This window comes from Salmo salar, chromosome 09 (genome assembly GCF_965601325.2).
Source record: "Salmo salar chromosome 09, fSalSal1, whole genome shotgun sequence".
NCBI lineage: Eukaryota > Metazoa > Chordata > Actinopteri > Salmoniformes > Salmonidae > Salmo > Salmo salar.
In genome coordinates this window covers 158,997,783-159,023,563 of record NC_138299.1, presented here as the reverse complement: position 1 = coordinate 159,023,563, position 25,781 = coordinate 158,997,783, and the positions used below count along the sequence as shown (strand labels likewise).

The 25,781-nt window shown below is 48.3% G+C and overlaps 1 protein-coding gene across 4 annotated transcripts in view; it reads right to left on the bottom strand.

Moving 5' to 3' along the window:
• urb1 (URB1 ribosome biogenesis homolog) overlaps window positions 1-23,562 on the bottom strand; it is a 69,410-nt gene extending 45,848 nt beyond the window's left edge. For all 4 annotated transcript variants that reach the window (XM_082956503.1, XM_082956502.1, XM_082956501.1 and 1 more), the window contains exons 1-15: window positions 23,320-23,562; window positions 22,793-22,932; window positions 22,509-22,660; window positions 22,119-22,248; window positions 21,698-21,794; window positions 20,687-20,772; window positions 16,652-16,777; window positions 15,786-15,916; window positions 13,084-13,279; window positions 12,647-12,784; window positions 12,338-12,511; window positions 4,457-4,580; window positions 3,462-3,593; window positions 3,056-3,168; window positions 1,040-1,153 (exon numbers count right to left, since the gene is read on the bottom strand). In XM_082956503.1, the coding sequence (XP_082812629.1) occupies window positions 1,040-1,153; window positions 3,056-3,168; window positions 3,462-3,593; window positions 4,457-4,580; window positions 12,338-12,511; window positions 12,647-12,784; window positions 13,084-13,279; window positions 15,786-15,916; window positions 16,652-16,777; window positions 20,687-20,772; window positions 21,698-21,794; window positions 22,119-22,248; window positions 22,509-22,660; window positions 22,793-22,932; window positions 23,320-23,452 (1,986 nt within the window). In that variant the 5' untranslated portion in view covers window positions 23,453-23,562. The remainder of the gene's footprint in view (window positions 1-1,039; window positions 1,154-3,055; window positions 3,169-3,461; window positions 3,594-4,456; window positions 4,581-12,337; window positions 12,512-12,646; window positions 12,785-13,083; window positions 13,280-15,785; window positions 15,917-16,651; window positions 16,778-20,686; window positions 20,773-21,697; window positions 21,795-22,118; window positions 22,249-22,508; window positions 22,661-22,792; window positions 22,933-23,319) is intronic.
• Window positions 23,563-25,781: the final 2,219 nt, after the last annotated feature.

Genomic DNA, 25,781 nt, shown 5'->3' with positions numbered 1-25,781 from the left:
AGGGATGTTCTCTGTTTAGTGAGTCCTCCAGATCAGAGGTAGTAGGGACGACCAGGGATGTTCTCTGTTTAGTGAGTCCTCCAGATCAGAGGCAGTAGGGATGACCAGGGATATTCTCTGTTTAGTGAGTCCTCCAGATCAGAGGCAGTAGGGATGACCAGGGATGTTCTCTGTTTAGTGAGTCCTCCAGATCAGAGGCTGTAGGGACGACCAGAGATGTTCTCTGTTTAGTGAGTCCTCCAGATCAGAGGCAGTAGGGATGACCAGGGATGTTCTCTGTTTAGTGAGTCCTCCAGATCAGAGGCAGTAGGGATGACCAGGGATGTTCTCTGTTTAGTGAGTCCTCCAGATCAGAGGCAGTAGGGATGACCAGGGATGTTCTCTGTTTAGTGAGTCCTCCAGATCAGAGGTAGTAGGGACGACCAGGGATGTTCTCTGTTTAGTGAGTCCTCCAGATCAGAGGCAGTAGGGATGACCAGGGATGTTCTCTGTTTAGTGAGTCCTCCAGATCAGAGGCAGTAGGGATGACCAGGGATGTTCTCTGTTTAGTGAGTCCTCCAGATCAGAGGCAGTAGGGACGACCAGGGATGTTCTCTGTTTAGTGAGTCCTCCAGATCAGAGGCAGTAGGGATGACCAGGGATGTTCTCTGTTTAGTGAGTCCTCCAGATCAGAGACAGTAGGGACGACCAGGGATGTTCTCTTGATAAGTGTGTGAATTTGACCATTTTCCTGTTCTGCTAAGCATTCTACATGTAACGAGTACTTTTAGGTGTCAAGGAAAATGTACAGACATTATTTTCATTCTGAATGTAGTGAAGTAAAAGTTATCAATAGTAAAAAAATATATATATATATAAATAGTAAAGTACAGATACCCCCAAAAAAATGACATAAGTAGTACTTTAAAGTATTTTTTACTTAAGTACTTTACACCACTGGTCAAAAGTAGTACACTATGTTAGAGAACGGAGTGCCATTTAGGACAAAGCCAGTGTGTGATTGAAACCCGGACGGAACTGAGGCAGTAGGTCTGCTCACCTTCACCACCAGTTTCTTGGTGGAGATCTTCAGGTGGCTGTTGGTGCTGCTCACAAACATCTTGAGGAGCAAGAAGAACACAGACATCTCCCCAGAGCCTGTCTCCACATGATCCTGACAGAGACAACACAAGGAGCAAAATGGAATGACTACAAGGTTATGAAAAGGAGACTTCACAAATAACCAGGGACAAAACTTTCACTGGGGAGACATGACCCCCCCCCCCCCCCCCCCCCCACACACACACATTCTGAAATTGCATTTTTGTCCCCCCCCCCCCCCACAGTTTTATTATTGCACTGTGATGCAAAAAGAGGCATGCTGAAGGATCATACAGACACCTCAGAGCGTGAGACACAGAGTAGGTGAACGGATGATCTCCGCATGTGTGGTTCCCACCGTGAAGCATGGAGGAGGAGGTGTGATGGTGCTTTGCTGGTGACACTATTAGTGATTTGTTTAGATTTCAAGGCACGCTTAACCAGCATGGCTATCACAGCATTCTGCAGCGATATGCCATCCCATCTGGTTTGGGCTTAGTGGGACTATCATTTGTTTTTCAACAGGACAATGACCCAACACACCTCCAGGCTGTGTAAGGGCTATTTGACCAAGAAGCAGGGTGCTGCATCAGATGACCTGGCCTCCACAATTACCCGACCTCAACCCAATTGAGATGGTTTGGATGAGTTGGACCGCAGAGTGAAGGAAAAGCAGCCAACAAGTGCTCAGCATATGTGAGAACTCCAAGACTGTTGGAAAAGCATTCCAGGTGAAGATGGTTGAGAGAATGCCAAGAGTGTGCAAAACTGTCATCAAGGCAAAGAGTGACAATTTTTTATTTTTACATATTTTTTTTTAACATAATTCCATATGTGTAATTTCATAGTTTTGATGTCTTCACTATTATTCTACAATGAAAATAGTAAAAATAAAGACCGGTACTGTATATGTATATATATATCACTAGATTTGATTTATTACCAGATTAAGGGTACACTGTGCAACTTTCATAGGGTTTGGATGCCCTATATGGAATACTATACGACTACAGGAGTCTGTATTGACAACATGCCCACGTCAGGGGAGATACCTATTTAGGCAATCCCTAGCTGCTGGGCTGCTCAGTCCTGGCCCTGGGGGGGGTCTGACCTGGGCCAGGACTGAGGTTGACACTCTGGCTTCGACCTAACACACCTGGAACCAATAATGAATGTTTCTCTAAGATCCTAAAGCTGAGTGGGGTGTGTTGGGTTGCTGTAGGGCGGTGGGCCCTTAGGGGGCAGGACGGGGCGATCCAGCTATATTGTGTACAAGTAAAAAGAGCACTACAGCTTATGCCTATGATATGAATCACAGCGCCTTCCCGGCGCCACCGGCCCGCCCCGGCGCCCCGGCCCGCCCTCTGGCGCCACCGGCCCGCCCTCTGGCGCCACCGGCCCGCCCTCTGGCGCCACCGGCCCGCCCTCTGCGCCCCGGCCCGCCCCGGCGCACCGGCCCGCCCTCTGGCGCCACCGGCCCGCCCTCTGGCGCCCTCTGGCAACTTCTCACCATTACAATAACAGGGGGAGGTTAACAAATTACCTGAGAGAGCCCCCCCAGATCCCTGCAAGGTTATGTCCCTACCACTTCCAAAAACCAAAGTTGGGCCCCTGAAAATAACAGCCATTTACTGTTGCCATAGTCTCACCTTTCCTTTGAAACCCCTCTAGGAGATGGCAGACAGTACAACCCCTGGTCTGTTCCATGCTCCTTATAGGGGATATTAGCTCCCCTGAACCAGGTGAACCAGGTGATAACTTGCTGGTCTAGAAGCTCCCCTGAACCAGGTGATAACTTGCTGGTCTGGATGCTCACCTGTACCAGGTGAAGCAGGTCTAGAAGTTCCCCTGAACCAGGTCTAGAAGCTCCCCTGAACCAGGTGAAGCAGGTCTAGAAGTTCCCCTGAACCAGGTCTAGAAGCTCCCCTGAACCAGGTGATAACAGCAAACACACCCCGATCTATAACGGTCTCACCTGAACTCTGAACCAGGAGAATCTGCTGGCCGGCAGGTCAAGGGCCAGTTGTAGTATCTGGTGTTGAAGGACTGGAGGGACCTCCTCTCTCATACCTTTCTCTGACACGATACCTGGAGAGAGAGACAAAATACAATACCTTTAAAACTAAACATTTACTTGGACATGATCCCTGAAGATTGACACAATCAGTGGATGATTTCACAGGCCTTTTTGGATAGCAGTATGGATACTCAGAACGATGGGATAATACAGAAGTTGTGTTAATGTAGTAACAGAACGGAAGGCAAATTAATGGATTTTAACATTCTGTTAGTACATCAAGGCGGCAACTTCCATATTTTTAACAGATCAATCAATCGATGAATCAATCGATCGTCCATCCATAGAGTTTATAGAGCAGTACCTTTGAGCAGCTTGCTGAAGTCAAACTTGCTCTGGCTGACCAGATGGGGTACCACCTTCTGGTAGAGACACATGACCTGAAGGATGAGGGCCTTCAGGAGGATGACCTCTGGAGACTCGGGGACTGACGGGGCTGGAGGAGAAAGGAGAGACAGAGACAGATGGGAGAGACAGACAGACAGACAGACAGACAGACGGGAAAGACAGACAGACGGGAAAGACGAGACAGACGGGAGAGACAGACAGACAGACAGACAGACAGACGGGAAAGACAGACAGACGGGAGAGACAGACAGACAGACGGGAAAGACAGACAGACAGACGGGAAAGACGAGACAGACAGACAGACAGACGGGAAAGACGAGACAGACAGACGGGAAAGACAGACAGACAGATAGATGGGAAAGACAGACAGACAGATAGATGGGAAAGACAGACAGACAGATAGATGGGAAAGACAGAGAGATGGGAAAGAGAGAGAGACAGACAGATGAGACAGACAGTAGAGACAGACAGTAGAGACAGACAGATGCGACAGACAGATGCGACAGACAGATGCGACAGACAGTAGAGACAGACAGTAGAGACAGACAGTAGAGACAGACAGACAGATGAGACAGACAGTAGAGACAGACAGATGAGACAGACAGTAGAGACAGACAGATGAGACAGACAGTAGAGACAGACAGTAGAGACAGACAGTAGAGACAGACAGTAGAGACAGACAGTAGAGACAGACAGACAGATGCGACAGACAAACAGATGCGACAGACAAACAGACAGACGCACGGGAAGAGAGAGACAGGAGAGAGTCAGTCAGTCACCCCTTGTTCAATTAAAGAGAGTTAGTCAGGACAATATAGAAATGAGGAAAAACACCATATTGGTTAAGGACTAGGTCTATTTCCACGATGTATGAAGAGAGAGTTAGAATTATAATTCTAAGGAAGAGAACAATCCACTGACTGTAAATATATTAGAATATAAGACATCTACCAGGTTGTTGAACTTTAGCTGCCTCCTCTTTGACATCTCCTTCCTTCTTCCCTTCCTTCCCTCCTTTCTCCTTCTTGGTCAGCGACTGCCATTTGGACACGATGCTGGTCATGTCCGGTAGAACCTACAGAGAGAACATGGACGCCCCCCCCCCTGAGTTCAGTTGATCTCCTTCACTCTGTTGACGTTGTGCAGCAGTCAGTGTGAGAGAACCTGTTTGCTGGTGCAGAGTGGTCATTCAGTCAGATAAAAGGTGCTTATCATTGGCTCTACATGGGCAGTATTGCATTTAGTTTAGTAGCTAGGAGGTCTACTGTATGTTGTCTACCCCAGTAGGTCCACAGTTCTACAGTAGGTCCACAGTCCTACAGTAGGTCCACAGTTCTACAGTAGGTCCACAGTTCTACAGTAGGTAGGAGGTCGACTGTATGTTGTCTTTCCCAGTAGCTCCACAGTAGTACAGTAGGTCCACAGTAGTACAGTAGGTTTACAGTACTACAGTAGGACTACAGTACTAAATCTACAGAATCACTTTTATTCTCCAAGTACATTTACACAAACCTGGAATTTCACTAAGTGAATTAGTGCTGCCAGCAATAGATACATATACAGACAGACTACAGACAGACAGACAAGGCAGACAGACTACAGACAGGAGTTTAGACAAAGTCAACATACAGTATATACAATATAACTACAGTAAACATAAAAGTCTATGTTACCTCCCTGTACTGCTGTGTGAAGTCCTGTACCGCTGTGTGAAGTCCTGTACGTTACCTCCCTGTACCGCTGTGTGAAGTCCTGTATGTTACCTCCCTGTACCGCTGTGTGAAGTCCTGTATGTTACCTCCCTGTACCGCTGTGTGAAGTCCTGTATGTTACCTCCCTGTACCGCTGTGTGAAGTCCTGTACCGCTGTGTGAAGTCCTGTATGTTACCTCCCTGTACCGCTGTGTGAAGTCCTGTATGTTACCTCCCTGTACTGCTGTGTGAAGTCCTGTATGTTACCTCCCTGTACCGCTGTGTGAAGTCCTGTACCGCTGTGTGAAGTCCTGTATGTTACCTCCCTGTACTGCTGTGTGAAGTCCTGTATGTTACCTCCCTGTACCGCTGTGTGAAGTCCTTTATGTTACCTCCCTGTACTGCTGTGTGAAGGCCTGTATGTTACCTCCCTGTACCGCTGTGTGAAGTCCTGTACCGCTGTGTGAAGTCCTGTATGTTACCTCCCTGTACTGCTGTGTGAAGTCCTGTATGTTACCTCCCTGTACCGCTGTGTGAAGTCCTGTATGTTACCTCCCTGTACCGCTGTGTGAAGTCCTGTATGTTACCTCCCTGTACCGCTGTGTGAAGTCCTGTATGATACCTCCCTGTACCGCTGTGTGAAGTCCTGTATGTTACCTCCCTGTACCGCTGTGTGAAGTCCTGTATGATACCTCCCTGTACCGCTGTGTGAAGTCCTGTATGTTACCTCCCTGTACCGCTGTGTGAAGTCCTGTATGTTACCTCCCTGTACCGCTGTGTGAAGTCCTGTATGTTACCTCCCTGTACCGCTGTGTGAAGTCCTGTATGTTACCTCCCTGTACCGCTGTGTGAAGTCCTGTATGATACCTCCCTGTACCGCTGTGTGAAGTCCTGTACCGCTGTGTGAAGTCCTGTATGTTACCTCCCTGTACTGCTGTGTGAAGTCCTGTATGTTACCTCCCTGTACCGCTGTGTGAAGTCCTGTATGTTACCTCCCTGTACTGCTGTGTGAAGTCCTGTATGTTACCTCCCTGTACCGCTGTGTGAAGTCCTGTATGTTACCTCCCTGTACCGCTGTGTGAAGTCCTGTACCGCTGTGTGAAGTCCTGTATGTTACCTCCCTGTACCGCTGTGTGAAGTCCTGTATGATACCTCCCTGTACCGCTGTGTGAAGTCCTGTATGATACCTCCCTGTACTGCTGTGTGAAGTCCTGTACCGCTGTGTGAAGTCCTGTACCGCTGTGTGAAGTCCTGTACCGCTGTGTGAAGTCCTGTATGTTACCTCCCTGTACTGCTGTGTGAAGTCCTGTATGTTACCTCCCTGTACCGCTGTGTGAAGTCCTGTATGTTACCTCCCTGTACTGCTGTGTGAAGTCCTGTATGTTACCTCCCTGTACCGCTGTGTGAAGTCCTGTATGATACCTCCCTGTACCGCTGTGTGAAGTCCTGTATAATACCTCCCTGTACCGCTGTGTGAAGTCCTGTATGTTACCTCCCTGTACCGCTGTGTGAAGTCCTGTATGTTACCTCCCTGTACTGCTGTGTGAAGTCCTGTATGTTACCTACCTGTACCTCCCTGTACTGCTGTGTGAAGTCCTGTACCGCTGTGTGAAGTCCTGTATGTTACCTCCCTGTACCGCTGTGTGAAGTCCTGTATGTTACCTCCCTGTACCGCTGTGTGAAGTCCTGTATGTTACCTCCCTGTACCGCTGTGTGAAGTCCTGTATGTTACCTCCCTGTACCGCTGTGTGAAGTCCTGTATGTTACCTCCCTGTACCGCTGTGTGAAGTCCTGTATGTTACCTCCCTGTACCGCTGTGTGAAGTCCTGTACTGCTGTGTGAAGTCCTGTATGTTACCTCCCTGTACTGCTGTGTGAAGTCCTGTATGTTACCTCCCTGTACCGCTGTGTGAAGTCCTGTATGTTACCTCCCTGTACCGCTGTGTGAAGTCCTGTATGTTACCTCCCTGTACCGCTGTGTGAAGTCCTGTATGTTACCTCCCTGTACTGCTGTGTGAAGTCCTGTATGTTACCTCCCTGTACCGCTGTGTGAAGTCCTGTATGTTACCTCCCTGTACCGCTGTGTGAAGTCCTGTACCGCTGTGTGAAGTCCTGTATGTTACCTCCCTGTACTGCTGTGTGAAGTCCTGTATGTTACCTCCCTGTACCGCTGTGTGAAGTCCTGTACCGCTGTGTGAAGTCCTGTATGTTACCTCCCTGTACCGCTGTGTGAAGTCCTGTATGTTACCTCCCTGTACCGCTGTGTGAAGTCCTGTATGTTACCTCCCTGTACTGCTGTGTGAAGTCCTGTATGTTACCTCCCTGTACCGCTGTGTGAAGTCCTGTACCGCTGTGTGAAGTCCTGTATGTTACCTCCCTGTACCGCTGTGTGAAGTCCTGTACTGCTGTGTGAAGTCCTGTATGTTACCTCCCTGTACCGCTGTGTGAAGTCCTGTATGTTACCTCCCTGTACCGCTGTGTGAAGTCCTGTATGATACCTCCCTGTACCGCTGTGTGAAGTCCTGTACTGCTGTGTGAAGTCCTGTATGTTACCTCCCTGTACCGCTGTGTGAAGTCCTGTATGTTACCTCCCTGTACCGCTGTGTGAAGTCCTGTACCGCTGTGTGAAGTCCTGTATGTTACCTCCCTGTACTGCTGTGTGAAGTCCTGTATGTTACCTCCCTGTACCGCTGTGTGAAGTCCTGTATGTTACCTCCCTGTACCGCTGTGTGAAGTCCTGTACCGCTGTGTGAAGTCCTGTATGATACCTCCCTGTACCGCTGTGTGAAGTCCTGTATGATACCTCCCTGTACCGCTGTGTGAAGTCCTGTATGATACCTCCCTGTACCGCTGTGTGAAGTCCTGTATGTTACCTCCCTGTACTGCTGTGTGAAGTCCTGTATGTTACCTCCCTGTACCGCTGTGTGAAGTCCTGTACCGCTGTGTGAAGTCCTGTATGTTACCTCCCTGTACCGCTGTGTGAAGTCCTGTATGATACCTCCCTGTACCGCTGTGTGAAGTCCTGTATGATACCTCCCTGTACTGCTGTGTGAAGTCCTGTACCGCTGTGTGAAGTCCTGTACCGCTGTGTGAAGTCCTGTATGTTACCTCCCTGTACTGCTGTGTGAAGTCCTGTATGTTACCTCCCTGTACCGCTGTGTGAAGTCCTGTATGTTACCTCCCTGTACCGCTGTGTGAAGTCCTGTATGTTACCTCCCTGTACCGCTGTGTGAAGTCCTGTATGATACCTCCCTGTACCGCTGTGTGAAGTCCTGTATGATACCTCCCTGTACCGCTGTGTGAAGTCCTGTATGTTACCTCCCTGTACCGCTGTGTGAAGTCCTGTATGTTACCTCCCTGTACCGCTGTGTGAAGTCCTGTATGTTACCTCCCTGTACCGCTGTGTGAAGTCCTGTATGTTACCTCCCTGTACCGCTGTGTGAAGTCCTGTATGTTACCTCCCTGTACCGCTGTGTGAAGTCCTGTATGTTACCTCCCTGTACCGCTGTGTGAAGTCCTGTATGTTACCTCCCTGTACCGCTGTGTGAAGTCCTGTATGTTACCTCCCTGTACCGCTGTGTGAAGTCCTGTATGTTACCTCCCTGTACCGCTGTGTGAAGTCCTGTATGTTACCTCCCTGTACCGCTGTGTGAAGTCCTGTATGTTACCTCCCTGTACCGCTGTGTGAAGTCCTGTATGTTACCTCCCTGTACCGCTGTGTGAAGTCCTGTATGTTACCTCCCTGTACCGCTGTGTGAAGTCCTGTATGTTACCTCCCTGTACCGCTGTGTGAAGTCCTGTATGTTACCTCCCTGTACCGCTGTGTGAAGTCCTGTATGTTACCTCCCTGTACCGCTGTGTGAAGTCCTGTACCGCTGTGTGAAGTCCTGTATGTTACCTCCCTGTACTGCTGTGTGAAGTCCTGTATGTTACCTCCCTGTACTGCTGTGTGAAGTCCTGTATGTTACCTCCCTGTACTGCTGTGTGAAGTCCTGTATGTTACCTCCCTGTACTGCTGTGTGAAGTCCTGTATGTTACCTCCCTGTACCGCTGTGTGAAGTCCTGTATGTTACCTCCCTGTACCGCTGTGTGAAGTCCTGTATGTTACCTCCCTGTACCGCTGTGTGAAGTCCTGTATGTTACCTCCCTGTACCGCTGTGTGAAGTCCTGTATGTTACCTCCCTGTACCGCTGTGTGAAGTCCTGTATGTTACCTCCCTGTACTGCTGTGTGAAGTCCTGTATGTTACCTCCCTGTACCGCTGTGTGAAGTCCTGTACCGCTGTGTGAAGTCCTGTATGTTACCTCCCTGTACCGCTGTGTGAAGTCCTGTACCGCTGTGTGAAGTCCTGTATGTTACCTCCCTGTACCGCTGTGTGAAGTCCTGTACTGCTGTGTGAAGTCCTGTATGTTACCTCCCTGTACCGCTGTGTGAAGTCCTGTATGTTACCTCCCTGTACCGCTGTGTGAAGTCCTGTATGTTACCTCCCTGTACCGCTGTGTGAAGTCCTGTATGTTACCTCCCTGTACCGCTGTGTGAAGTCCTGTACCGCTGTGTGAAGTCCTGTATGTTACCTCCCTGTACCGCTGTGTGAAGTCCTGTACCGCTGTGTGAAGGCCTGTATGTTACCTCCCTGTACTGCTGTGTGAAGTCCTGTATGTTACCTCCCTGTACTGCTGTGTGAAGTCCTGTACCGCTGTGTGAAGTCCTGTATGATACCTCCCTGTACTGCTGTGTGAAGTCCTGTATGTTACCTCCCTGTACCGCTGTGTGAAGTCCTGTATGTTACCTCCCTGTACCGCTGTGTGAAGTCCTGTATGTTACCTCCCTGTACCGCTGTGTGAAGTCCTGTATGTTACCTCCCTGTACCGCTGTGTGAAGTCCTGTATGTTACCTCCCTGTACCGCTGTGTGAAGTCCTGTATGTTACCTCCCTGTACCGCTGTGTGAAGTCCTGTATGTTACCTCCCTGTACCGCTGTGTGAAGTCCTGTATGTTACCTCCCTGTACTGCTGTGTGAAATCCTGTACCGCTGTGTGAAGTCCTGTATGTTACCTCCCTGTACCGCTGTGTGAAGTCCTGTATGTTACCTCCCTGTACCGCTGTGTGAAGTCCTGTATGTTACCTCCCTGTACCGCTGTGTGAAGTCCTGTATGTTACCTCCCTGTACCGCTGTGTGAAGTCCTGTATGTTACCTCCCTGTACTGCTGTGTGAAGTCCTGTATGTTACCTCCCTGTACCGCTGTGTGAAGTCCTGTATGTTACCTCCCTGTACCGCTGTGTGAAGTCCTGTATGTTACCTCCCTGTACCGCTGTGTGAAGTCCTGTATGTTACCTCCCTGTACCGCTGTGTGAAGTCCTGTATGTTACCTCCCTGTACTGCTGTGTGAAGGCCTGTATGTTACCTCCCTGTACCGCTGTGTGAAGTCCTGTACCGCTGTGTGAAGTCCTGTATGTTACCTCCCTGTACCGCTGTGTGAAGTCCTGTATGTTACCTCCCTGTACTGCTGTGTGAAGTCCTGTATGTTACCTCCCTGTACCGCTGTGTGAAGTCCTGTATGTTACCTCCCTGTACCGCTGTGTGAAGTCCTGTACCGCTGTGTGAAGTCCTGTATGTTACCTCCCTGTACTGCTGTGTGAAGTCCTGTATGTTACCTCCCTGTACCGCTGTGTGAAGTCCTGTACCGCTGTGTGAAGTCCTGTATGTTACCTCCCTGTACCGCTGTGTGAAGTCCTGTATGTTACCTCCCTGTACCGCTGTGTGAAGTCCTGTATGTTACCTCCCTGTACCGCTGTGTGAAGTCCTGTATGTTACCTCCCTGTACCGCTGTGTGAAGTCCTGTATGTTACCTCCCTGTACCGCTGTGTGAAGTCCTGTATGTTACCTCCCTGTACCGCTGTGTGAAGTCCTGTATGTTACCTCCCTGTACCGCTGTGTGAAGGCCTGTATGTTACCTCCCTGTACCGCTGTGTGAAGTCCTGTATGTTACCTCCCTGTACCGCTGTGTGAAGTCCTGTATGTTACCTCCCTGTACCGCTGTGTGAAGTCCTGTATGTTACCTCCCTGTACCGCTGTGTGAAGTCTGTTACCTTGCCGAGTGCCTCCCTGTACCGCTGTGTGAAGTCCTGTACCGCTGTGTGAAGTCCTGTATGTTACCTCCCTGTACCGCTGTGTGAAGTCCTGTATGTTACCTCCCTGTACTGCTGTGTGAAGTCCTGTATGTTACCTCCCTGTACCGCTGTGTGAAGTCCTGTATGTTACCTCCCTGTACCGCTGTGTGAAGTCCTGTATGTTACCTCCCTGTACTGCTGTGTGAAGTCCTGTACCGCTGTGTGAAGTCCTGTATGTTACCTCCCTGTACTGCTGTGTGAAGTCCTGTATGTTACCTCCCTGTACCGCTGTGTGAAGTCCTGTATGTTACCTCCCTGTACCGCTGTGTGAAGTCCTGTATGTTACCTCCCTGTACTGCTGTGTGAAGTCCTGTATGTTACCTCCCTGTACCGCTGTGTGAAGTCTGTTACCTTGCCGAGTGCCTCCCTGTACCGCTGTGTGAAGTCCTGTATGTTACCTCCCTGTACCGCTGTGTGAAGTCCTGTATGTTACCTCCCTGTACCGCTGTGTGAAGTCCTGTATGTTACCTCCCTGTACCGCTGTGTGAAGTCCTGTATGTTACCTCCCTGTACTGCTGTGTGAAGTCCTGTATGTTACCTCCCTGTACCGCTGTGTGAAGTCCTGTATGTTACCTCCCTGTACCGCTGTGTGAAGTCCTGTATGTTACCTCCCTGTACTGCTGTGTGAAGTCCTGTACCGCTGTGTGAAGTCCTGTATGTTACCTCCCTGTACTGCTGTGTGAAGTCCTGTATGTTACCTCCCTGTACCGCTGTGTGAAGTCCTGTATGTTACCTCCCTGTACCGCTGTGTGAAGTCCTGTATGTTACCTCCCTGTACCGCTGTGTGAAGGCCTGTATGTTACCTCCCTGTACCGCTGTGTGAAGTCCTGTATGTTACCTCCCTGTACCGCTGTGTGAAGGCCTGTATGTTACCTCCCTGTACCGCTGTGTGAAGTCCTGTATGTTACCTCCCTGTACCGCTGTGTGAAGTCCTGTATGTTACCTCCCTGTACCGCTGTGTGAAGTCTGTTACCTTGCCGAGCGCCTCCCTGTACTGCTGTGTGAAGTCCTCCATGGTGGCTGGGGTGTATAGATCAGAGGCGAGCCACACAGAGCGGTCCAGACACAACTCCATGTTCCTCTGAGCTCTCTTCAGAAGGAAGGGCATGAGGGACAAGGTCGTGTGCTGCACCACCGCGTTGGCAAACTGGGACAGACACACAGAGGAAAGATGGGTAAACAGCCCAGAGCTGGAAACATTGGGCAACAGTTATCACCACCAAAGTGAAAAGTCTGCTAAATAACCATTATTCTGTAACACGCGAGGCGCCCGTGAACTCACGTTGATGCCCTGCGTGAAGAAGGCCTTGTTACAGACGGGAGGAAGTGATGTCACCAGCACCATGGACAGGAGGCGGGGCAGAGGGACAACCTCTCTGGTCTGGAAGGCCTTGGATACCTCTGGCTGAGACTCGTAGATCTGAAAAGACAGGAGAGAGTAGTCACAACAGCTAGCAAAATGACAGTGCCTATGATCGACGAGACAAGGGACGGCCAATGGTGACAGTCTCGGCAGATTCCCATTTTGTTTGTTGATTTCTGTATGCCGTCTCACTGCGATGTCTGATCTCTATACATTTACACAATAGAATACAGCTTAGAATTCTCTATGTTGTTGGTACCAAACGTTACAGACAGAACTGTCCCCGAGGTTTGAAACGTAACAAAATAACTTTATAAAACCCAATAATACAATGAAACAAACAGTTTCATAAAAACCTTCTTGAGCAGAGTGATGTTGTCCGTCCAGGCAGATTTGAGGCGAGGGGTGAAGGAGTACTGTGTCTCCTTGAAGAACCTGGGCAGGATGTCAGGGCTGACCCTGAGTATATTGACCACCAGATCAGAGACCAGGTCATCCTCTGTAGCCTGTTTCAGCCCCACCACAAACTGCAGGAGCACAATGTTACCAGCCCTGTACAGACAGACACACAACAACAAGATCAGGTCTATGTCTACTGTACAGACAGACACACAACAACAAGATCAGGTCTATGTCTACTGTACAGACAGACACACAACAACAAGATCAGGTCTATGTCTACTGTACAGACAGACACACAACAAGATCAGGTCTATGTCTACTGTACAGACAGACACACAACAACAAGATCAGGTCTATGTCTACTGTACAGACAGACACACAACAACAAGATCAGGTCTATGTCTACTGTACAGACAGACACACAACAACAAGATCAGGTCTATGTCTACTGTACAGACAGACACACAACAACAAGATCAGATCTATGTCTACTGTACAGACAGACACACAACAACAAGATCAGATCTATGTCTACTGTACAGACAGACACACAACAAGATCAGGTCTATGTCTACTGTACAGACAGACACACAACAACAAGATCAGGTCTATGTCTACTGTACAGACAGACACACAACAACAAGATCAGGTCTATGTCTACTGTACAGACAGACACACAACAACAAGATCAGGTCTATGTCTACTGTACAGACAGACACACAACAACAAGATCAGGTCTATGTCTACTGTACAGACAGACACACAACAACAAGATCAGGTCTATGTCTACTGTACAGACAGACACACAACAAGATCAGGTCTATGTCTACTGTACAGACAGACACACAACAAGATCAGGTCTATGTCTACTGTACAGACAGACACACAACAAGATCAGGTCTATGTCTACTGTACAGACAGACACACAACAACAAGATCAGGTCTATGTCTACTGTACAGACAGACACACAACAACAAGATCAGGTCTATGTCTACTGTACAGACAGACACACAACAACAAGATCAGGTCTATGTCTACTGTACAGACAGACACACAACAACAAGATCAGGTCTATGTCTACTGTACAGACAGACACACAACAACAAGATCAGGTCTATGTCTACTGTACAGACAGACACACAACAAGATCAGGTCTATGTCTACTGTACAGACAGACACACAACAACAAGATCAGGTCTATGTCTACTGTACAGACAGACACACAACAACAAGATCAGGTCTATGTCTACTGTACAGACAGACACACAACAACAAGATCAGGTCTATGTCTACTGTACAGACAGACACACAACAACAAGATCAGGTCTATGTCTACTGTACAGACAGACACACAACAACAAGATCAGGTCTATGTCTACTGTACAGACAGACACACAACAACAAGATCAGGTCTATGTCTACTGTACAGACAGACACACAACAACAAGATCAGGTCTATGTCTACTGTACAGACAGACACACAACAACAAGATCAGGTCTATGTCTACTGTACAGACAGACACACAACAACAAGATCAGGTCTATGTCTACTGTACAGACAGACACACAACAACAAGATCAGGTCTATGTCTACTGTACAGACAGACACACAACAACAAGATCAGGTCTATGTCTACTGTACAGACAGACAGACACACAACAACAAGATCAGGTCTATGTCTACTGTACAGACAGACACACAACAACAAGATCAGGTCTATGTCTACTGTACAGACAGACACACAACAAGATCAGGTCTATGTCTACTGTACAGACAGACACACAACAAGATCAGGTCTATGTCTACTGTACAGACAGACACACAACAAGATCAGGTCTATGTCTACTGTACAGACAGACACACAACAACAAGATCAGGATCTATGTCTACTGTACAGACAGACACACAACAACAAGATCAGGTCTATGTCTACTGTACAGACAGACACACAACAACAAGATCAGGTCTATGTCTACTGTACAGACAGACACACAACAAGATCAGGTCTATGTCTACTGTACAGACAGACACACAACAACAAGATCAGGATCTATGTCTACTGTACAGACAGACACACAACAACAAGATCAGGTCTATGTCTACTGTACAGACAGACACACAACAAGATCAGGTCTATGTCTACTGTACAGACAGACACACAACAACAAGATCAGGTCTATGTCTACTGTACAGACAGACACACAACAAGATCAGATCTATGTCTACTGTACAGACAGACACACAACAACAAGATCAGATCTATGTCTACTGTACAGACAGACACACAACAAGATCAGGTCTATGTCTACTGTACAGACAGACACACAACAACAAGATCAGGTCTATGTCTACTGTACAGACAGACACACAACAAGATCAGGTCTATGTCTACTGTACAGACAGACACCAACAACAAGATCAGGTCTATGTCTACTGTACAGACAGACACACAACAAGATCAGGAGGGTGATGGAGAAATAGAAAGAGAGAAGAGAGAACACAGAGGAGAGAGAGAGAGGAGAGATAGAGGAGAGAGACCGAGGGGAGAGAGAGAGAACAGAGAGAATGAGAGATGGGAGAGAAAACAGACAGATAGAGAGGAGAGCGAGGGGAGAGAAAGAGGAGAGATAGGATGCATCAGATTCATGACTGACCTGCCGGCAGTTCCAAAGCTGGGGTCATAGAAACTGATGCCGTGTTTCCTGGAGCAGCATAGATCCAGGAGGAAGTTGTGAACCAGTTTCCTCACGACCATCTTCCCTGCTTCCTCTGCATTCTCTGCCATCTGAAGAAATGGACACTCAGTGATGATTGTGAGTGAGAATAATAATAATGCTTATATTTGTCCTCGTACAAGTGTGTAACGGAAATGTGTTTCATGCATATCCCGATGCCCCCCCGAGACACCCCCAGGGAGTGGGGTCACGGCCAGGGTCACCGTTGTCCAGCGCCCCTGGAGCGATTAGGGTTAAGTGCCTTGCTCGAGGGCACAGCAACAGATTTTTCATCTTGTCGGCTCCGGGATTCAAACCAGTGACCTTTCGGTTACTGGCCCAAAGCTCTGAGAGAGATAGCGAGAGAGAGGGGGAGATAGCGAGAGAGAGGGGGAGATAGCGAGAGAGAGGGGGAGATAGCGAGAGAGAGGGGGAGATAGCGAGAGAGAGGGGGAGATAGCGAGAGAGAGGGGGAGATAGCGAGAGAGAGGGGGAGATAGCGAGAGAGAGGGGGAGATAGCGAGAGAGGGGGAGGCGGGGGGGAGATAGCGAGAGAGAGGGGGAGATAGCGAGAGAGGGGGAGATAGCGAGAGAGGGGGAGATAGAGAGAGAGGGGGAGATAGAGAGAGAGGGGGAGATAGAGAGAGAGGGGGAGATAGAGAGAGAGGGGGAGATAGAGAGAGAGGGGGAGATAGAGAGAGAGGGGGAGATAAAGAGAGGGGGAGATAAAGAGAGGGGGAGATAGCGAGAGGGGGAGATAAAGAGAGGGGGAGATAAGATAGAGAACTAGGGGACAGATCCATTACCTTGCTGTCGTCTGTGCTTGCATCCACAATGCCATTCCACCTGTAGAGAGATGCAATCTGGGCCAGGAGAGATGGGGTGAAGAATCGCACTTTCTGGGTCTTACTGATGGCCTGTCGCTGGACCACCTACAGCAGAGGAAACACATCCCTGTCACCCATAATCCCTCTCCGGCGCGCCAGGTCACCAGGCCGCTCATTATGACGCTTACCTGTCACTATCGTTAAGCACACCAGCGCCTCATCAGCCTCACCTGGACTCCATAACCTGCCTGATTACCTTCCCTAAATCTGTCACTCCCTTTGGTTCTTCCTGTCTGATTACCTTCCCTAAATCTGTCACTCCCTTTGGTTCTTCCTGTCTGATTACCTTCCCTAAATCTGTCACTCCCTTTGGTTCTTCCTGTCTGATTACCTTCCCTAAATCTGTCACTCCCTTTGGTTCTTCCTGTCTGATTACCTTCCCTAAATCTGTCACTCCCTTTGGTTCTTCCTGTCTGATTACCTTCCCTAAATCTGTCACTCCCTTTGGTTCTTCCTGTCTGATTACCTTCCCTAAATCTGTCACTCCCTTTGGTTCTTCCTGTCTGATTACCTTCCCTAAATCTGTCACTCCCTTTGGTTCTTCCTGTCTGATTACCTTCCCTAAATCTGTCACTCCCTTTGGTTCTTCCTGTCTGATTACCTTCCCTAAATCTGTCACTCCCTTTGGTTCTTCCTAAATCTGTCACTCCCTTTGGTTCTTCCTCTGATTACCTTCCCTAAATCTGTCACTCCCTTTGGTTCTTCCTGCCTGATTACCTTCCCTAAATCTGTCACTCCCTTTGGTTCTTCCTGTCTGATTACCTTCCCTAAATCTGTCACTCCCTTTGGTTCTTCCTGCCTGATTACCTTCCCTAAATCTGTCACTCCCTTTGGTTCTTCCTGTCTGATTACCTTCCCTAAATCTGTCACTCCCTTTGGTTCTTCCTGCCTGATTACCTTCCCTAAATCTGTCACTCCCTTTGGTTCTTCCTGTCTGATTACCTTCCCTAAATCTGTCACTCCCTTTGGTTCTTCCTGTCTGATTACCTTCCCTAAATCTGTCACTCCCTTTGGTTCTTCCTGCCTGATTACCTTCCCTAAATCTGTCACTCCCTTTGGTTCTTCCTACCTGATTACCTTCCCTAAATCTGTCACTCCCTTTGGTTCTTCCTACCTGATTACCTTCCCTAAATCTGTCACTCCCTTTGGTTCTTCCTACCTGATTACCTTCCCTAAATCTGTCACTCCCTTTGGTTCTTCCTACCTGATTACCTTCCCTAAATCTGTCACTCCCTTTGGTTCTTCCTGTCTGATTACCTTCCCTAAATCTGTCACTCCCTTTGGTTCTTCCTGTCTGATTACCTTCCCTAAATCTGTCACTCCCTTTGGTTCTTCCTGTCTGATTACCTTCCCTAAATCTGTCACTCCCTTTGGTTCTTCCTGTCTGATTACCTTCCCTAAATCTGTCACTCCCTTTGGTTCTTCCTGTCTGATTACCTTCCCTAAATCTGTCACTCCCTTTGGTTCTTCCTACCTGATTACCTTCCCTAAATCTGTCACTCCCTTTGGTTCTTCCTGTCTGATTACCTTCCCTAAATCTGTCACTCCCTTTGGTTCTTCCTACCTGATTACCTTCCCTAAATCTGTCACTCCCTTTGGTTCTTCCTACCTGATTACCTTCCCTAAATCTGTCACTCCCTTTGGTTCTTCCTACCTGATTACCTTCCCTAAATCTGTCACTCCCTTTGGTTCTTCCTACCTGATTACCTTCCCTAAATCTGTCACTCCCTTTGGTTCTTCCTGTCTGATTACCTTCCCTAAATCTGTCACTCCCTTTGGTTCTTCCTGTCTGATTACCTTCCCTAAATCTGTCACTCCCTTTGGTTCTTCCTGTCTGATTACCTTCCCTAAATCTGTCACTCCCTTTGGTTCTTCCTGTCTGATTACCTTCCCTAAATCTGTCACTCCCTTTGGTTCTTCCTGTCTGATTACCTTCCCTAAATCTGTCACTCCCTTTGGTTCTTCCTACCTGATTACCTTCCCTAAATCTGTCACTCCCTTTGGTTCTTCCTACCTGATTACCTTCCCTAAATCTGTCACTCCCTTTGGTTCTTCCTGTCTGATTACCTTCCCTAAATCTGTCACTCCCTTTGGTTCTTCCTGTCTGATTACCTTCCCTAAATCTGTCACTCCCTTTGGTTCTTCCTACCTGATTACCTTCCCTAAATCTGTCACTCCCTTTGGTTCTTCCTACCTGATTACCTTCCCTAAATCTGTCACTCCCTTGGTTCTTCCTACTGATTACCTTCCCTAAATCTGTCACTCCCTTGGTTCTTCCTACCTGATTACCTTCCCTAAATCTGTCACTCCCTTTGGTTCTTCCTGTCTGATTACCTTCCCTAAATCTGTCACTCCCTTTGGTTCTTCCTGTCTGATTACCTTCCCTAAATCTGTCACTCCCTTGGTTCTTCCTGTCTGATACCTTCCCTAAATCTGTCACTCCCCTTTGGTTCTTCCTGTCTGATTACCTTCCCTAAATCTGTCACTCCCTCCCTAAATCTGTCACTCCCTTTGGTTCTTCCTGTCTGATTACCTTCCCTAAATCTGTCACTCCCTTTGGTTCTTCCTGTCTGATTACCTTCCCTAAATCTGTCACTCCCTTTGGTTCTTCCTACCTGATTACCTTCCCTAAATCTGTCACTCCCTTTGGTTCTTCCTACCTGATTACCTTCCCTAAATCTGTCACTCCCTTTGGTTCTTCCTACCTGATTACCTTCCCTAAATCTGTCACTCCCTTTGGTTCTTCCTACCTGATTACCTTCCCTAAATCTGTCACTCCCTTTGGTTCTTCCTACCTGATTACCTTCCCTAAATCTGTCACTCCCTTTGGTTCTTCCTACCTGATTACCTTCCCTAAATCTGTCACTCCCTTTGGTTCTTCCTACCTGATTACCTTCCCTAAATCTGTCACTCCCTTTGGTTCTTCCTACCTGATTACCTTCCCTAAATCTGTCACTCCCTTTGGTTCTTCCTGTCTGATTACCTTCCCTAAATCTGTCACTCCCTTTGGTTCTTCCTGTCTGATTACCTTCCCTAAATCTGTCACTCCCTTTGGTTCTTCCTGTCTGATTACCTTCCCTAAATCTGTCACTCCCTTTGGTTCTTCCTGTCTGATTACCTTCCCTAAATCTGTCACTCCCTTTGGTTCTTCCTACCTGATTACCTTCCCTAAATCTGTCACTCCCTTTGGTTCTTCCTGTCTGATTACCTTCCCTAAATCTGTCACTCCCTTTGGTTCTTCCTGTCTGATTACCTTCCCTAAATCTGTTACTCCCTTTGGTTCTTCCTGTCTGATTACCTTCCCTAAATCTGTCACTCCCTTTGGTTCTTCCTGTCTGATTACCTTCCCTAAATCTGTCACTCCCTTTGGTTCTTCCTACCTGATTACCTTCCCTAAATCTGTCACTCCCTTTGGTTCTTCCTGTCTGATTACCTTCCCTAAATCTGTCACTCCCTTTGGTTCTTCCTGTCTGATTACCTTCCCTAAATCTGTCACTCCCTTTGGTTCTTCCTGTCTGATTACCTTCCCTAAATCTGTCACTCCCTTTGGTTCTTCCTGTCTGATTACCTTCCCTAAATCTGTCACTCCCTTTGGTTCTTCCTGTCTGATTACCTTCCCTAAATCTGTCACTCCCTTTGGTTCTTCCTGTCTGATTACTCTTTCCCTCTGCGTTATTGTTACTGTTCCAGAGTTCATGTCTGTACGCTACCCGTGTTTGTTTTGTTCTGTGTTTATTAAATACACTCCCTGAACGTGCTTCCCGACTCCCAGCGTACACATTATAATCACTTAAAGTCTGCAGGTATAAACCATTACGATGCAGTTATTAATGTACTATAATACTTGTCATAAGTATGTACAAGCACCTTATAATGTCTCCTAATCATCCTGACTAAATAGCCATTTTCATTCATTACCCTGAAAAGTCACTGAGACAAGAGATTAGGCCCTACCTTAGTCTGCAGAGTAGACAGAATCAGGTTGACAGTGGATATACGATCCTCCTTCAGTCCGCTGCTTAGAATGTCTGGCAGGAAATCTGACAAACAATAAAACATTTCATCATCAGACAAGGGGAAGGCAGGCCTATATTCCTACAGTGGAGATACGATCCTCCTTCAGACAATGGAAAGGCAGGCCTATATTCCTACAGTGGAGATACGATCCTCCTTCAGACAATGGAAAGGCAGGCCTATATTCCTACAGTGGTGATACGATCCTCCTTCAGACAAGGGGAAGGCAGGCCTTTATTCCTACAGTGGTGATAGGATCCTCCTTCAGACAAGGGGAAGGCAGGCCTATATTCCTACAGTGGTGATACGATCCTCCTTCAGACAAGGGGAAGGCAGGCCTATATTCCTACAGTGGTGATTACGATCCTCCTTCAGACAAGGGGGAAGGCAGGCCTATATTCCTACAGTGGAGATACGATCCTCCTTCAGACAAGGGGAAGGCAGGCCTATATTCCTACAGTGGTGATTACGATCCTCCTTCAGACAAGGGGAAGGCAGGCCTATATTCCTACAGTGGTGATTACGATCCTCCTTCAGACAAGGGGGAAGGCAGGCCTATATTCCTACAGTGGTGATAGGATCCTCCTTCAGACAAGGGGAAGGCAGGCCTATATTCCTACAGTGGTGATAGGATCCTCCTTCAGACACGGGGGAAGGCAGGCCTATATTCCTACAGTGGTGATAGGATCCTCCTTCAGACAAGGGGAAGGCAGGCCTATATTCCTACAGTGGTGATAGGATCCTCCTTCAGACAAGGGGAAGGCAGGCCTATATTCCTACAGTGGTGATAGGATCCTCCTTCAGACAAGGGGAAGGCAGGCCTATATTCCTACAGTGGTGATAGGATCCTCCTTCAGACAAGGGGAAGGCAGGCCTATATTCTCAAGCTTATTTTATTTGTAATATTCTTGTTGTATTTTCTGTCATTTTGAAATGCAGTATAATCCTGACCTTTCATCTCCAGTAGTTGTCCAATAGTAGCGTTGTCACCAGAGACCAGGAAGGAGAGGGCAAACTGGGTGTAAGCCATGCGGACATCAGGTTTACCCTAGAGAGAGAGAGATCACAGAATACCAGTCATTAGAGAAGTATCATTATAACCTCAATCCAAGCCCTGGTTGGGACATAGTAGTTTTTGGGACATAGTTTTTCCTGGTCAGCTCAAACAGTCAGGAGGATGACATATTGACACTAAAGAGAACTATAAACCAAGTGGGTTTTCAACAACACTAAAAGAGAACTATAAACCCTCATACAGAGGGAGCGTCCCAAACGGCGCCCTATTCCCTATGGACCCTGGTCAAAAGTAATGCACTATATAGGGAATAGAGTGCCATTTAGGATGGACACAGACACTGACCAGGTCTCTTACCATCTTATCCTTCCTCTTGGCCAAAGCAGACAGGCCTTTGGTGAAGTGGAAGTGGCTGAAGACTTCCCTGGCTGTGTCCGCTCCCTGGGACACCATGGCTGACAGGAAGCTCAGGCACTGACGGACAAACCTGGCTCAGAAGAAATGACAACACTATGTTAGAATGAGAGACGCGCACACACACACACACCTACGCACACACACACCTACGCACACACACACCTACGCACACACACACCTACGCACGCACCACACACACACACACACACACACACACACACACACACACACACACACACACACACACACACACACACACACACACACACACACACACACAAAAAAATCTGGATTTCATTCAAACAAAAGTTGCTTCGTGTTCCAACATACCTGTGGTTCTCTGAGTGTAGGGATGTCTGTATGAGTTTCATATAGCTGGAGACAACCTTCTTGACTATAGTGGATCCCACCATGCTGAAATGAGAGAGATCACTGGCCGTACGCAGCAGAATCATCTCCAAACTCTGGAAGATCACCAACATCTGGACAGAGACAAGGACAATGTGATGTCTAACAGATTATTACATGGTGTGTGTGTATATATATATATATATATATGACTGATTTCCAGTGAACAGGAGACTGACAGAAGCTAATGCTAGTACTCTCCATACTTCACTCTCCATCTGCTTGTCTCCCTCCAGCAGTTTGAATATCTCAGAGCACTCCATGGAGATCTTGATGTAACCCTCAACAACGTCATACAGGTCAGGACACGGCAGCTTCTTCGCTGTGGTGATGAATGTATCCAAGCCTGCAGTGCAGAGAGAACACGTTTTTAAAAAGAAAACAGACAGTAGTTGTTTAGTAATGACATATTCAACGACAAATACAACTAGTACCTTTGATAATTGACATACATTTTTTGTTTGTTTGTTGCAGAGTGTAAAACAAAGAGTGAAATCCTATCACTGCCATGTTGAGAACAATACGTTATTGCGTCGTTGTAGGTAGAGAATTGCTTGTAGAAAGAAGTTCGATGAAATATTGTCTCGCAAGGACTTTTGATGAGGCTAAGAAGATGCATGTTGCGATTCTTTACCAACATCCTAACATTGTGTAGGCATGATTGTTTGTGCCACAAAAAATGTCTAGTGTTGCGTCAATGAGCCTAGTAGCTAATAGCGACGCTGCCACTCACCCTTCATTGCCTTGGTCGGCTCCTTCAACATGGCTTTAAAAACGGTTCCATTAAACTCTGCTGTCTCAGATACTTTAACTTTCTTCACATGCGTTTTGGACTCATCCACTTCACTCGACCGTTTCTTCCCCATCTTATTTTGAGAGGTAAACCGAAAAAGCGATCAAATAGTTTTAGCCAACGGTCTTGCTGGCCACACATGTGAGAATCTAAACAGAAATGTGTTCTTCTGTCAATGTGTCCGGGCGAGCTCCATTTCCCCCGTCACTTTGGTTCCGGGCTGTGCAATCAGTGAGAATTCTCCCTTTACGCTCACGTACAATATTCCTCAAATATAAATCATTCATTCAAATAAAGAATTTAGACTGACAGTCTTGTTTCTTTTATTTCCTCTTCAAGTTCATTGGAAAGAACATAGAGAAAACATGATACAATACTTTATTAATAATGATAAAGTGCTATCTATCTGTAATGGATATCAAGTTTTGGTACATTAAACAGATAATTTACATTAATGTCCATGGCTGATGGCCACTGTATAGTTTGTGGTGGCAGAGCTGCAGTCTCCTCCCTTCCATCACTGTAGTCTTGCATTGCCATCCTTCCAAGTCTGGAAGGAAGCCATGGAGCTCAGGCTCCCATCACAGGGCTGTTAGAACTGAAAGGTGAGAAGGAGGAGGAGGAAGCCAGGGAGCTGAGGATCCCATCACAGGGCTGTTGGAACTGAAAGGTGAGGAGGAGGAGGAAGCCAGGGAGCTGAGGATCCCATCACAGGGCTGTTGGAACTGAAAGGTGAGAAGGAGGAGGAGGAAGCCAGGGAGCTGAGGATCCCATCACAGGGCTGTTGGAACTGAAAGGTGAGGAGGAGGAGGAAGCCAGGGAGCTGAGGATCCCATCACAGGGCTGTTAGAACTGAAAGGTGAGGAGGAGGAGGAAGCCAGGGAGCTGAGGATCCCATCACAGGGCTGTTGGAACTGAAAGGTGAGGAGGAGGAGGAAGCCAGGGAGCTGAGGATCCCATCACAGGGCTGTTAGAACTGAAAGGTGAGAAGGAGGAGGAGGAGGAAGCCAGGGAGCTGAGGATCCCATCACAGGGCTGTTAGAACTGAAAGGTGAGAAGGAGGAGGAGGAGGAAGCCAGGGAGCTGAGGATCCCATCACAGGGCTGTTGGAACTGAAAGGTGAGAAGGAGGAGGAGGAGGAAGCCAGGGAGCTGAGGATCCCATCACAGTGCTGTTGGAACTGAAAGGTGAGGAGGAGGAGGAAGCCAGGGAGCTGAGGATCCCATCACAGGGCTGTTAGAACTGAAAGGTGAGGAGGAGGAGGAAGCCAGGGAGCTGAGGATCCCATCACAGGGCTGTTGGAACTGAAAGGTGAGGAGGAGGAGGAAGCCAGGGAGCTGAGGATCCCATCACAGGGCTGTTAGAACTGAAAGGTGAGGAGGAGGAGGAAGCCAGGGAGCTGAGGATCCCATCACAGGGCTGTTGGAACTGAAAGGTGAGGAGGAGGAGGAAGCCAGGGAGCTGAGGATCCCATCACAGGGCTGTTGGAACTGAAAGGTGAGGAGGAGGAGGAAGCCAGGGAGCTGAGGATCCCATCACAGGGCTGTTGGAACTGAAAGGTGAGAAGGAGGAGGAGGAAGCCAGGGAGCTGAGGATCCCATCACAGGGCTGTTAGAACTGAAAGGTGAGGAGGAGGAGGAAGCCAGGGAGCTGAGGATCCCATCACAAGGCTGTTAGAACTGAAAGGTGAGGAGGAGGAGGAAGCCAGGGAGCTGAGGATCCCATCACAGGGCTGTTAGAACTGAAAGGTGAGGAGGAGGAGGAAGCCAGGGAGCTGAGGATCCCATCACAGGGCTGTTGGAACTGAAAGGTGAGAAGGAGGAGGAAGCCAGGGAGCTGAGGCTCCCATCACAGGGCTGTTAGAACTGAAAGGTGAGGAGGAGGAGGAAGCCAGGGAGCTGAGGATCCCATCACAGGGCTGTTGGAACTGAAAGGTGAGAAGGAGGAGGAGGAAGCCAGGGAGCTGAGGATCCCATCACAGGGCTGTTAGAACTGAAAGGTGAGGAGGAGGAGGAAGCCAGGGAGCTGAGGCTCCCATCACAGGGCTGTTGGAACTGAAAGGTGAGGAGGAGGAGGAAGCCAGGGAGCTGAGGATCCCATCACAGGGCTGTTGGAACTGAAAGGTGAGAAGGAGGAGGAGGAAGCCAGGGAGCTGAGGATCCCATCACAGGGCTGTTGGAACTGAAAGGTGAGGAGGAGGAGGAAGCCAGGGAGCTGAGGATCCCATCACAGGGCTGTTGGAACTGAAAGGTGAGAAGGAGGAGGAGGAAGCCAGGGAGCTGAGGATCCCATCACAGGGCTGTTAGAACTGAAAGGTGAGGAGGAGGAGGAAGCCAGGGAGCTGAGGATCCCATCACAGGGCTGTTAGAACTGAAAGGTGAGGAGGAGGAGGAAGCCAGGGA